The 12,452-nt window shown below is 39.7% G+C and overlaps 1 protein-coding gene across 1 annotated transcript in view; it reads left to right on the top strand.

The window, feature by feature from the left end:
- The window catches only part of LOC146340048 (V-type proton ATPase subunit S1-like), a 90,570-nt gene extending 80,184 nt beyond the window's left edge, over window positions 1–10,386 (top strand). The window contains exon 10 of the mRNA XM_084811905.1: window positions 7,700–10,386. Coding sequence (XP_084668031.1) covers window positions 7,700–7,909 — 210 coding nt within the window. The 3' untranslated portion in view covers window positions 7,910–10,386. The remainder of the gene's footprint in view (window positions 1–7,699) is intronic.
- The last annotated feature ends 2,066 nt before the right edge of the window (window positions 10,387–12,452 follow it).

Here is a 12,452-nt window from a genome sequence, read left to right as displayed (position 1 = left end):
CAGACCTAAGAGAAAGTTAAAAGGAAGCTATTTCATGCACACATCCAGACACGCACACACATTCTACATCCCTGGTAAGGTATTCAATAATGGGGAGATGAGGAGTACAGACAGCATATAAATGATGAGAATGTAAAAGCAGAAAGCAAAAGAAGACAACCACCCCAGAAAATGGATCCACAGAACACATTCAAATAAATATACTTCCTTCCCCCATTAAGATAACTAAATAAATGGGACTTTGCCATTTTAATGAATTAGACCACCTTTGCAAAGTAGGTTTTTTTCAATCACAGCTAAGTAGTAGAGTACATCCTATGCATATAAAAGACCACAAGTCCTGCTATGTCCATCCGAATCAGCCTTTACCAACCTGGTACTCTACAGATGTTTTGGATGTCAATTTCCATCAGCCTCAGCCAACATGCCGATGGTTAGGAATGTTGGGAGCTGTAGTCCAAAACATCTGGAGAACACCAGAAGGGAAAGGCTGATCCAAAAGTTCTCAGGTAGCAGCACCGAGGAAGGCCACTGCCTGACATGCAACTCAGGGAAGATGGTCCTGGGCTTGCTGGATCATTGTTCTGTCTCAGTATAAGACAGCTTCTTATTTAAAGCTTTATTCAGCGTTGTTTCGTACCACATTTATTTATTTATTTATTTATTTGATTGATTGATTGATTTGTGCCCTGGCTTTCTACCAAGAAAAATGGCACTCAAGGTGGCTTACAATAGGAACTGCAGCATTAATTCTACTTTAAATATAACCATTATTTATGCTGTTGTTATACTGAAGGGGGTGGGGAATTTTTTTTTGGACCAAGGGGCGAATTGTCTCCAGGCAAGCATGTCAGGGGCCATATGCCAGCAGTGGGTGGTGCCACATTCCATTACTGACATTGCCGCTGCCCTCCCCCCCAGCGTTATTATTCAGACTACATTCACACACAAAATGATAGGAGAACCCTCCTACTGTAGAGTACAATTGAGTTATGTGAGCTATCTTTAAATGAGCTATCCTTAATTTACAAGTTTAAGTTTATAAGCCTATCAGAGATTTATTCCAGTGGGATTTGTGATAAAAATTGTTTCAGATTACTCGACATTTTTAGAGTAGTGCTTATTTCCTGAAATAAGAATGACCAGTTCATATTAAAATACATTCATATTTCTTTCTTGGAATAAACACGTGTTTTTAAAATGTATGTTAAAGACAAATTTGTTTAACCTTTTCATTATGTCAAAAGCTAGGGATGCTAAGAATTTGCTTGATAACTTATTTGACTCATCTGCATTATATATTGTTCATTAGGTTAATCCTACTATCTGCAAAATAATTTCTTACTGCATTTCTCTTTACATATGGTTAAACAATGAGGAAAATCCACTCAGGATACACAATACAATAAACCAATTCCTGATTAATCTTAGAAAAAGAGAGCCAGTGTGGTGCAGTGGCTAGAGTGTTGGACTGGGAGTTGGGAGATCCGGGTTCTAGTCCCCACTCAGCCATGGAAGCTCACTGGGTGACTTTGGGCCAGTCAGACTCTCAGCCCAACCCACCTCGCAGGGTTGTTGGTGTGAGGATAAAATGGAGGAGGAGGAGGATTATGTATGCTGCCTTGGATTCCTTAAGGAGGAAAAAAGGTGGGATATATATGTAATAATAATAAAAATAATAAAAACAGTTAATGAAATAAAGACAATTAATGAAATACAAAGTATAGGCTAAATAGGAGAACCAGAATTCTTGTCTGAAGGCCTTGGAAAATTTTGTGTATGAAACAGACAAAAAGAAAATACTGGATTATATGCTTTTCTAAGTTATTAATGACAAGCTGCAGGGATTTTTATGTTACTGATATAATACATCTACCACTACCATAGCAGGGACAAAACATCAGAAAGAATATAGATGAATGCAGAAATTGCAGTAGGTATTTTTAAATTAGACAAGGCATTTTAAGACAATTAAGCCTCCATACTGAATTTTTAGACTAGAAACAACAGTCTGGTTTTTTTATTAGAAAGATCACTATTGCTGCACCCTGTATATTTAGGCTTCCTGCCTTCAGTCCCCTCAATCCTCTTAAGATAAAGTACTTTAGTAACATCAAAGCCTTGTTATATGCTTCGTCACGCACTTTGGCTCCAAGAATGGTACCGACCATGTTTTATTTCATAGCCACTCACTGCTCTGTGGGAACCAAAATGACATTATGCATCTTCTCCTTTCTTCAGCTAGCCTTTCAGGCCTGTGTGTGTGTGTGTGTGTGTGTGTGATTTCCTTTTGCCTGATGACTGAAAAGAAGCTAAGCCATAAAATGCTCTGGCAAAGGTGCCCTCATCCTAAATACACAGACTCATTCTCCCAAACCACATGTTTCATAATCCTGTTTGATGTTTAAAAATCACTCTGGAAAATACACTGGTTGCCAAGCTGCTGGAAAAGTATCAGCCCACTCAGTTTTGGAGGTTCTCTCTGTGTGTGTATGAAAACAGAAGTGTGTGACTGTGTGTCATCTGTGTAATGGATGGGTAAATATTTCTAGGTGCTTAATTCCTGGACCATGTAATACTTTGGGAGGTCTGAGGGCCATTTTTGGCACCCTGCACTCCCCTCCCTCACTGGCCGCACCCCCCCCATGGGTGCCAAACATAGAGGGAAAATAAAAACAAAGAATATAATGGGGTCTGAGCTCCTACAGAATGACAAAAGGGTCAAAATTAGCTTGTTTGCAAGCTAATGTTGACCCCTTTGGAACTCCATAGCAGCTACAAAGCCCTCAAAGGGTCAAAATTAGCTTGCAAACCAACTAATTTGACCCTTTTAGTAGCTCTGGACACCATTTTGTTTGCTTTTTTTTAAAAGATTTATTTTGGGACCTCCCCCAAAATTTGGGGGGGGGGGCTGTAGGAGCTGCAGGTTGCCAACTCCTGAAATAATACATATGGTTAGACCCTGTAATCTATAGCTAAGACAGGGGTGGGCAACTTTGGGGGCCTTTTATGTCCCCCAGGTCCCCCATTAGGGCTGAACTCCACAGAGCAGTGCGTAGCCTACAGGGTGCTCCCCCCCATCCACAGAGCAACCCCCTCAAGAAGAAAAAGCCAAATAATTGCTGGCTTGCTTCTGAAATTCGAAGCTAAGTATAACTCTTTCAGTCCTCTTCAACAGTTATGGAATGCCAAAAGGGCCACATTTAGCTTGCTAAGGGCTCACTTCCTTGAGTGATTTGCTTTGCATGGCTTTTGGGTTTCCTGCCATGGAGTCAACGGCCAGCTTACACCATCATCGCAGCCTAGTGTGGCTTATTTAAGCCACAGTGGGTTGTGGTGTGTGCCGGTAGCCATTTTCAATATTCATCCCCCAGTACGGAGTTGCCATGGTGTGCCATGTCATCTGAACCTGGGTATCATGGCTTGTTGGCGGGGGAAACAACTCTCCAATAACCTTACAACAGTCCATGGGTCTGTTGGAGGATTGTTTCCCCCTCCAACAAGCCATGTGGCCCAGTTTGGGATGAGAGAACAAGCCACAGCTGGGGACTGAATAGGAAACATGGTACCCATAGGCACCACACCTTGTCATGCCTTAAATAAGCCACAGGGGGCTGCAGTGATTGTGTGAACCAGGCCAATCATTGTCCTTCAGACTAGAAACTCACAACCTGTTTCCAGGTTGTAAAACAGGTAAATCATTGTTATCATGCATGGATATATTGCTAGATGGGGCGGGGGGAGTGCTATAGGCAAATGGCAGAGCTGTACGTGTTAACAAAGCTGTTTTCTATGTCCTACCCTTTTACCACCTGGACTCTCCCTATTTACTGCTGGGCTCTGGCCTTTTACCACTGGGTTGTACGCTTTTACTGATTGGCTCCACTTGCATCTTATGGGCACTGCCCCTCTGACATGCTGGACTCTACCCCCTTGCCCTGTCAAGCTCCCCTCCCGACCCTCCTGGCTCTAACCCAGGGTCCTGTCCAGCCACCAGAACTTGGCAGCCATAACTGGAAACAGTGGAACAATTTAAAATTTGCTTAAGCCTAGAGATGTGAAGGCCCAGGGAAAAAAAGGGAGAATTAGAAACAAAATGTTTTTTCCCGTTTTTCCCCTGAGGACTGTGTTTTTCTTTTCCTGAAAAATTGGAGAAATTGAACAGCTTTGGATCATGAAATATTTTCTTTTAGAATTTAAGACAAAGTATTTATATATTGTTACCCAGCCTTTACTCCCCTCAAAATGCTTTCTAAGAACTATGTAATAAGACCAATTTTCTAGAAAGACTAGAGATGTAAAATGTCTGGAAATAATGAAGCCATAGGGGAAAATATTTCTTTTAATCCTCTCTGTAAGATTCCCATCATAGTTAGTTCTTTCATTCCTTATTAAAATTATTGATCTAAAGTACATTTTACTGGTAGGCATTTATGCTCAGTTTCCCAACATGTGAGCAGAGTCGCCATTGTGCCTTCTTGACAGTAAATGTGCATTCTTGACAGCTTGGGCTTTGTTCTACAGAGTCCTGTGTTTCTGATGCTGCAGCGCTCATATAACGTAGTTTGAATCTATCCAGATGATAATCACAAATTTACTGAGTTTACTTTTAAAAGTTTTAAAATATAATGATAATTTTATGAACAAACTAAGTCATACATAAAATAACTTTAGTAACAGAAAGGCTGCTTTATGTTCCTAAAGCAGTCCTCGCCAACCTGGTGCCCTCCGGATGTTTTGGACTACAGCGCCCAGCATTCCTGACCATTGGCCTTGTTGCCTGAGGCTGATGGGAGCTGAAGTCCAAAACTTCTGGAGGGCACCAGGTTGGGGAAGGCTGTCTTAAAGCAACAAGGTGACTTTAGATCTGTAAAGAGCGCTAAAAATATAGGTATTGCTTATTCTCAATTTTTCCAAAATTTCAAATTTTTCCAAGAAAAACTGAGAAAAAACTTTTATTCCATGGTCTCAAAATTTCCCGAATTTTACATCTCTTCTTAAGCCACATTAGCGTTTACCTCTACACTAACTTTTGTATCAACCACTGCTTCCATGTAGTCTTTGAAAATACCTTTTATTAGCAATTTAACTTTTGTTCATCCTCTTCTTTCCTGCCATGAGGAAGGAGTAGAGAGTGAGTGAAGAACATGACCGTTCCATACTGCATTGTACAATGAGGATGGGAGGAGGGGAAATACAGCAATCGTATTATTCTAGCCATCTCTTTATGGCCTGGGCAGTAGACGTAGTTATATCCCAGCACAGAAGAATTCACATAGTACTTTTTAAAGTGAGGAAGGAAAAACTAACACAGATGGATTGATCCTTATGCTAATAAATATTTATCACTTCCATTCACCATTGGCCAATCTGCATGTAACCTTTTAATTATTATTATTCTTCAAAGTATGCACAGGCCTAAGCATACTTGTTACTGAGTAAGTACCACTGAAATCAATGGGAGTTACCTCTGAGCAACCATAGCTAGGATTTAACTGTTAATTAGAGTGGGGTCCATATCCCCACCCCAAATGCATTCATTTTGGAAACACAAATTTTGTGTTTATCTGTGTTAGATTTGTAAGAAGAGTTGATTTGTGCAAATCAGTATTTTGATGTTCCATGTTATGACAAAATAATGAAATAGAAAATTCAGCCAAGCCCACATTATCAAAAACTAAAAACACTCAGCCAGCAAAAATGTGTGTCTGATGTCAAATATGATCATTGTTAATAAACAAACGATTCAATCAGCAGAAAGGAATTCCTGTGGAATTTCTTATAGGTTAATGTGTAATTGACATTTTTGCTGTCTTTTATTATGGCTGCTGTTAGTTTTCTTGTGTTGTTTAAGGTTTTTAAATAATTATTTATTAATTAATAATATGGAATCTCATGTGATGAGGTCTAGAAATGTTTTAAATAAATGAATATGGCAAAATGTATACTACTTCACAAACATCTTCACCCTAGAAAAAATCTAGCAAGTCATAATTCGAAATGGGCACTGCACAGTGTACATTTTCAGGGTGAATCTTCAAATTTGTTATTCCTGTGAGAATTCTAGACTTTCCTGGTGAGCTGAGAGCAGTTCACTACTTACTGAACTGTTGTGTTAGTAAGAGAACAAATTCTATATCAAATTCTGTTGTATGCTTTCAGACTCTTCCTGAGATAAACTTTCCTGGAAGATTTTGGGCATTCTAATGATTAATCTAAATGGTACAGATTATGTTAGTGTGAAAAGATGGAGTTAGAATATCCCCGTCAGTGGTGTAGTGGAGGCAGGGATTGCTGGGATGCAGCCCTGGCACTTTTTCATTAGCAGGGACTCTGATGTCATCTGCCACCCCCCTCAGAATTCCCTGTTCCCTCTGAGTTTAGCTGCGATCCTCACTGTAGCTGTGGGGGGAATGAATTTTCCAAGCAACGATATATTGTTCCATGTTAGAATGCAAAGTATTTGGGATGAGTTGGTCTGGAATGGGCAATTCAGACCTATTCGCTTTACCAAAGACAGGCTCCTGGTAGAGGTGAAAACTCCTAAAACTGGTTTGTTGATATGGATCAACACAGCTGCCTGAAATTTTTGGACTGCCCGTGAGGACTGTCACAATGAGCTCCTGCATTTTCAAATTTACCACTGCACCTCTGTGTGTGTGTGTGTGTGTGTGTGTGTGTGTGTGTGTGTGTAGTTCAATCCAACTGGGTGTGTGGACATTTCTGTTGGAGAGGGAGGGGGGAGATATAATGAAGGATCTTAGGGAAGGCTAATGGTTAATGTTGGGGCACTAATGGAGTGTGCAAGGGGGCTGTTTAAATTAGAAGGGATCTGTCCATGAGGGCTGAGTTGAGAGGGTAAAGCTTCCATAGGGTATCATATTTTGAAAACCTAAAATGTTTGTGTTTGAGTGAGTGAGTGGGTGAAAAATATTTTAACACCCCTGCATTTTTCTTGGATGTCCAATTGAAATACCCCTGCCTTACTCTCAGCTGCACTGTTTTTGGATCCCAGTTGAAGGCTGTATATCTTACAAGGTTGTATAATCTTAGAAGGGGGCGTGGCTGTGAGGGGGCGTGGCTGTGACTGTCATGACGGGACTCTGCACTTCTGAATTTGCCACTACACACTACTGATCCCCATTAAGGAAATAAGATAATTCTTCCATACAGAAACCTGCTGAATCCATTAATTCTAATACAAATGCCTGGGTCATAGTATTTCAGGTGATTCAATGAATGCTCAGGGTTTATTTCTTTATTTTAATTTGAAAATGGCTGTAGCACAGTGGTAGACCCCAAACTTTGAGTGGTATAAGATTCCAAGTTCAACCCTTGGCATTTCTAGAGAGTCTCTAGAGGGTCGCTCTCAGATAAAAAGGATTTCAAATACTTCACTTTGAAAATCTGCAGAGCTCGGTTCAAACTACATATTGAACCATTTCTCTGCTCTTGTATAAGGCAATTTCTTAGATACTCAAAAGTAGCCTAGCAGTGTTGAAGTGTGAGAGAAATGGGTAATGCCTTATGGTTTTCCCAGATCTATATCCCTAAAATATCCTACATTTTCTGAAGTTTGATTTATACCATTCTTGTGAATCCACACAGACATATGGTTAATGAATACACAGCATGGTAAAGGAGGACATGAAGTACAGATGCTTGGTGGCTCACTCTTTGTCCTCCTTCTCTTTTGCAGATTCAAGCTTTCAATATTAAAAATCACTCATTTTCCTATGCAAGTGACTGTACGGGATTCTTCACCCAGGCCATTTGGATGGGTTTGGTGACTTCATTAGTTTTAATATTGATCCTTACATATGGAATCCATATGATTACGAATCTCACAACAAATAGTAGATTTGATGATCCCAAAGGTCCAGCACTTTCAGTACCTCAGTCGGAGTAACCACACATGTGTACTTAGGATAACTGCAAACTGCAGGAATTGATGAATGTGTTTCACTTTCTATAATGTTTGTATTCTTTAAAGTACAAGTTTGATATGTCCCATTTCCACCTCATATTTTTTGAAGTCTCCATGAAAATTCATAAGCATTTTTGTGCATATTTCATATGCACACAAAAATTATACACATCTCTGTAGACATTTTCTCAAATATACGCATTAATTTTTTTTTGCAAGCAGTTTCCCTTAATATATGCCTGTTTGTACACTATTTCCCGGAATGTATGCATTTTTGTATGCAATTATCCCTAATGTACACATTTTTGTGTGCATTGTTTGATTGGAGAACCACATGGCAACATTCAGACAGGTGCGCAAACTGAAAAATAATTGCATTCGAGTTTGCATATTAGTTCGGGAAGTGCAAATTAGGTCAGTTCATATTAAAATGCGAACCAAACGAATTTCTCTCCCAGCCCTAGCAAACTGCCCTTCAAACTGATTAGTGTAGAAGAAAGCAGAGATAACATTAGTAAAATGTGTACACTTTTTAGGCAGAGAGATAGAGTAGGGGACTGTGAGCAGCAGTGATAATTCTGCCAGCTGTTCCTTATTTTTAAAAATAGCTATCTAAATGAAAAGTCCTGAAGCAAAGCCGAAGCCTCTCACAGTTGTTGCCCCCCATTAAGATCAGTAGGTAGTGCCAGGAGCTTCATAAATGATATTTAGGATGTTATTATCAAGGTATTTTGGAGAAGGGTTTGTTAAATCCACTGAGGGAAGATATGATAGCACTCTTCAAGTACTTGAAAGGTTGTCACAGAGAAGAAGGCCAGGATCTCTTCTTGATCATACCAGAGTGCAGGACACAGAATAATAGGCTCAAGTTACAGGAAGCCAGATTCCAGCTGAACAGCAGGAAAAACCTCCTGACTGTTAGAGCAATACAACAATGGAACCAATTACCTAGGGAGGTGGTGGGCTCTCCCACACTGGAGGCCTTCAAGACAAGGCTGGACAGCCATCTGTCAGGGATGCTCTGACTTGGATTCCTGCATTGAGCAGGGGGTTGGACTCAGTGGCCTTGTAGGCCCCTTCCAACCCTACTATTCTATTCTATGAAATAAAGCCTTATGAAGAAATTACATATCCACCTTGAATGCTTTTTAAATCAAATGGTGGGATGTAAATGTTTCAATAAATAGAAAATACATCTAAAAAATATTTTTGAAGTGTTATTTTGAAATACCACAATGAAGTAAAAGACCAGGAATGACCCCTAGAGTGAAAATTGACTAGACACCTCAGCCATTACATATGCTTACTTTTAAATGATTTATGCAAACACATTTCTAAGTGTAGATTCACATGGTTGCTTCTATTTTTTGTAAAAAAAAAAAAGAAGAAAAAAAATCGCAATCGCCCTGCAATGAAATACACGTAGAAAATGGCCTCAAAAAAGCTGCCAGGGTGTATTCTGTTCCAAAAGCACCACACAAAAAGTGAGTGTGATTTTCAGGGGCTCCCATTCCCATGGTTACTTGGGTAACTCTCTGTGAACAACAACAACGTTCTCATTTTCCTGGTCTTTATTCAGATAAGACTCATTAATGTACTGACCAAGCCCATCGGGGTTATAGACTTGGAGGTCCTAAGTTCTGGATCTTAATTTCGCCTCTCCCATTTCCTCAGCCATTCAGATCAAGAATAATAAAAAGAGAATGTTGTGATTCTTAGAAGTCATTTTTAAAGATAAAAGCAAACAAAGAGCAATCAACAGAAACCATGGGAATGGTTCAGCAGGTTTATCTTTCAAAACTTTGTTCAGGAGCCTTTGGGACCATTTATTGAGGAACAAGCTCACTCACCACAAGAAAATTGTTAGAGATCATGCAAAACATTAAATATTTTATGCACTATTGTTAGGGATGGACGGTTGGATGGAGTATGGTTACCTGAGTCCATGATCACCAGGCGCTCACCGAACCCTCACCCCCACCCACACTGCTGGATGGCCTGACAGGCACTTAGCAACTGCCCAGACACCTGGTCCCTTAGTGAGCTGCCACTTTGTGTAAAAATGATGGCTCATTCTGCGTAAAAAGGCCTTTTACAGAAATGGCATCTATAAACCTGCTTTTTACACAAGATTAGAGACATGAATGGTCCATCAGACTCCACCCCTGTATTGGACACCCACAACATCCCTAACTATGGTGTCCATATTTTAGGTATGTCAATCATACATCCCAGACCCAAATCTCAACCCTCTTCTGGATCATAAGATCTCGCTGGCTGAATAAGAGAGCACTATCACAATTTGAAAGTTTTGTGATTCTGTACTGAATGCATCTACTAAATTGGTTATTGGTTATATTTGATTAAGGTTAACTGATTTCTCTAGCATGTTGGGACTGAGCTATGTTTAACCTGTTTCCTCTGTATATTTCAAAATTCTACTTTAAAAATAAAGTTATAAAAATTATTGTTGTTATTGTGATTGTTTGTATTGATTGTACTTTTTTCCTTGTTGTGAATACAGATGTATGAGAAATTCATTTGACCAGAATTTATCCATTTCGTACCTTCTGGAACTGAACATGGACCTGAATACATTCTGCAGCTAAAGTCTATACATTTCCGAGCTTGCAGGGTGATTTGCAGAAAAAAACCACGATGTGTTTGAAAAATACGTACATTTGAAAAGTGTACATGAAAAAATATGTACATTCCAAAAATGCACACAATTGATGCATACATTTGGGAAATGTGCATGAAAATATGCACACATTTTCATCCAAAAGCAAAAAAAACCCCAATGAGCTCAAATTTTGCTGGTTCACACATTCCTAGTTGTAAGTTGCCTTGGGCACCATAGATAGAAAGGTGGGTCAGAAATATTTTAATAAATTAATAAAGAAATGGCTACAAAAATGAACTAAAGCTGTGCGCAAACAGCCTCTCAAAATTCTCCAGCCTATTTGTGGGCAGAGAAATTGGGGGAGGGGGAATTTCACTGAATTTCTCCTAGGGGAGGAGAAGTTCTCCAGGAGTTTCTCACAGATAGGGCTCACTGTTGGCAGGGGTTGTAACACAGGTTCTTTCTTTCTTTCCTAAGGGTTTTTGGTTTAATCCACTGTTCCTGCAAGGGGCAACAGAATCAACTATGTTGAGACTTCTACTTTTCTGAGTCAGGATTTTGAATTTCTTTTGATTTTTGAGCTTACCTAATCACTGCGAGGTGACCAAGGATGCTGTGTGTGTTTTCTCTCTCTATTACATATCTTTCCATTGCTCTGCAGTCTCCCAGGCCATCTGCCACTTCTGAACTGAAAAAGCCTTATGGGAGCAATTACTTCATGACGTCTTCCTCATGATGGCTTTAATTGAAGCGTGGGAAGCTGAGGAGGCTACAGGCTGCCAATTTCTTGGAAATTTCTTCTCCTTTGAATTTCTTTTTGAAAGCAATTTAATTTCTATCAAATTGAATGAAAATGGTCAAAAAACTGTGGGAGAAATTTTTGCCACAGCACTAAAAGGAACATCTCATCAGTAAAGTGGGCTACCCAGATAGATTTAAAAGATGCATATATATGCCCTGTTCAGTTGTCCAGAAGCATATTCAAGAGGGAGGCATTACAGAAGCAGGCTCTGCCCCAACCTGAATGTCTGAACAGATTCCCTCCCATGTGTAAATTTGGTGTACACGTGGGAGGTCCACTCCTTGTGATCAGGAACTCTGCCTTTGCTGTACATGCAGAAGGACTAATCATGCCCTCCTGTGTAATATGATATCTTGTATAAAGTGTAATATGTCTTAAAAGCTTTGCAGATTAATCAGAGGGAGAGAAAGGACCTGACATGTTTCAGGCAAGATGAGTTTCTCCTACAGTGGCCTCACTGCAATTAAGAAGCAACTTGGAGTAGCTTCTGGTTGCTGGGAAGAGGACTCATCAATAGCGTTGGCGTTGCCCCGGACCTATTACGAGATGTAAATGTTGTTGAATCAGTTGGAAATAGTGACCACAATGCTATCAGATTTTATATATATTTGAGTGGAAAATTGTCAAGGAAGTCCAACACAGTCACGTTTGACTTCAAGAGAGGAAACTTCTCTAAAATTAGGGACTGGTGAAAAGCAAGTTGAAAGGTGGAACCAAGATGGTTAAATCCCTTCAAAATACTTGGAGGTTAGGTTACTCAAAACCACAATAATAGAAGCTCAACTAAAATGTATACCATAGACAGGTAAGGAAAGGTAGTACCAAGTCCAAGAGGTCATTGGCATGGTTATCGAATAGTATCAAGGAAGCTATTAGAGAAAAGAGGTTTTCCTTTAGAAAATGGAAGTCTTACCCAAGTGATAAAAACAAAAGGGAACACAAGCTTGCACAAAGTAGGCAATAAGAGATGCATAAAAGCATTTTGAGGAGCATATCACTAACAACAGCAAGGCCAACAATAATGAATTCTTTAAATATATCAGAAGCAGAAAACCAGGTAGGGACACAGTTGGACTGTTGGATGATAATGGAGTTACAGG

The sequence above is a fragment of the Heloderma suspectum genome, chromosome 7 (genome assembly GCF_057233095.1).
Source record: "Heloderma suspectum isolate Gila_16-S chromosome 7, 16-S_ref, whole genome shotgun sequence".
Taxonomy (NCBI): domain Eukaryota; kingdom Metazoa; phylum Chordata; class Lepidosauria; order Squamata; family Helodermatidae; genus Heloderma; species Heloderma suspectum.
This window is presented reverse-complemented; position numbering and strand designations above follow the sequence as displayed.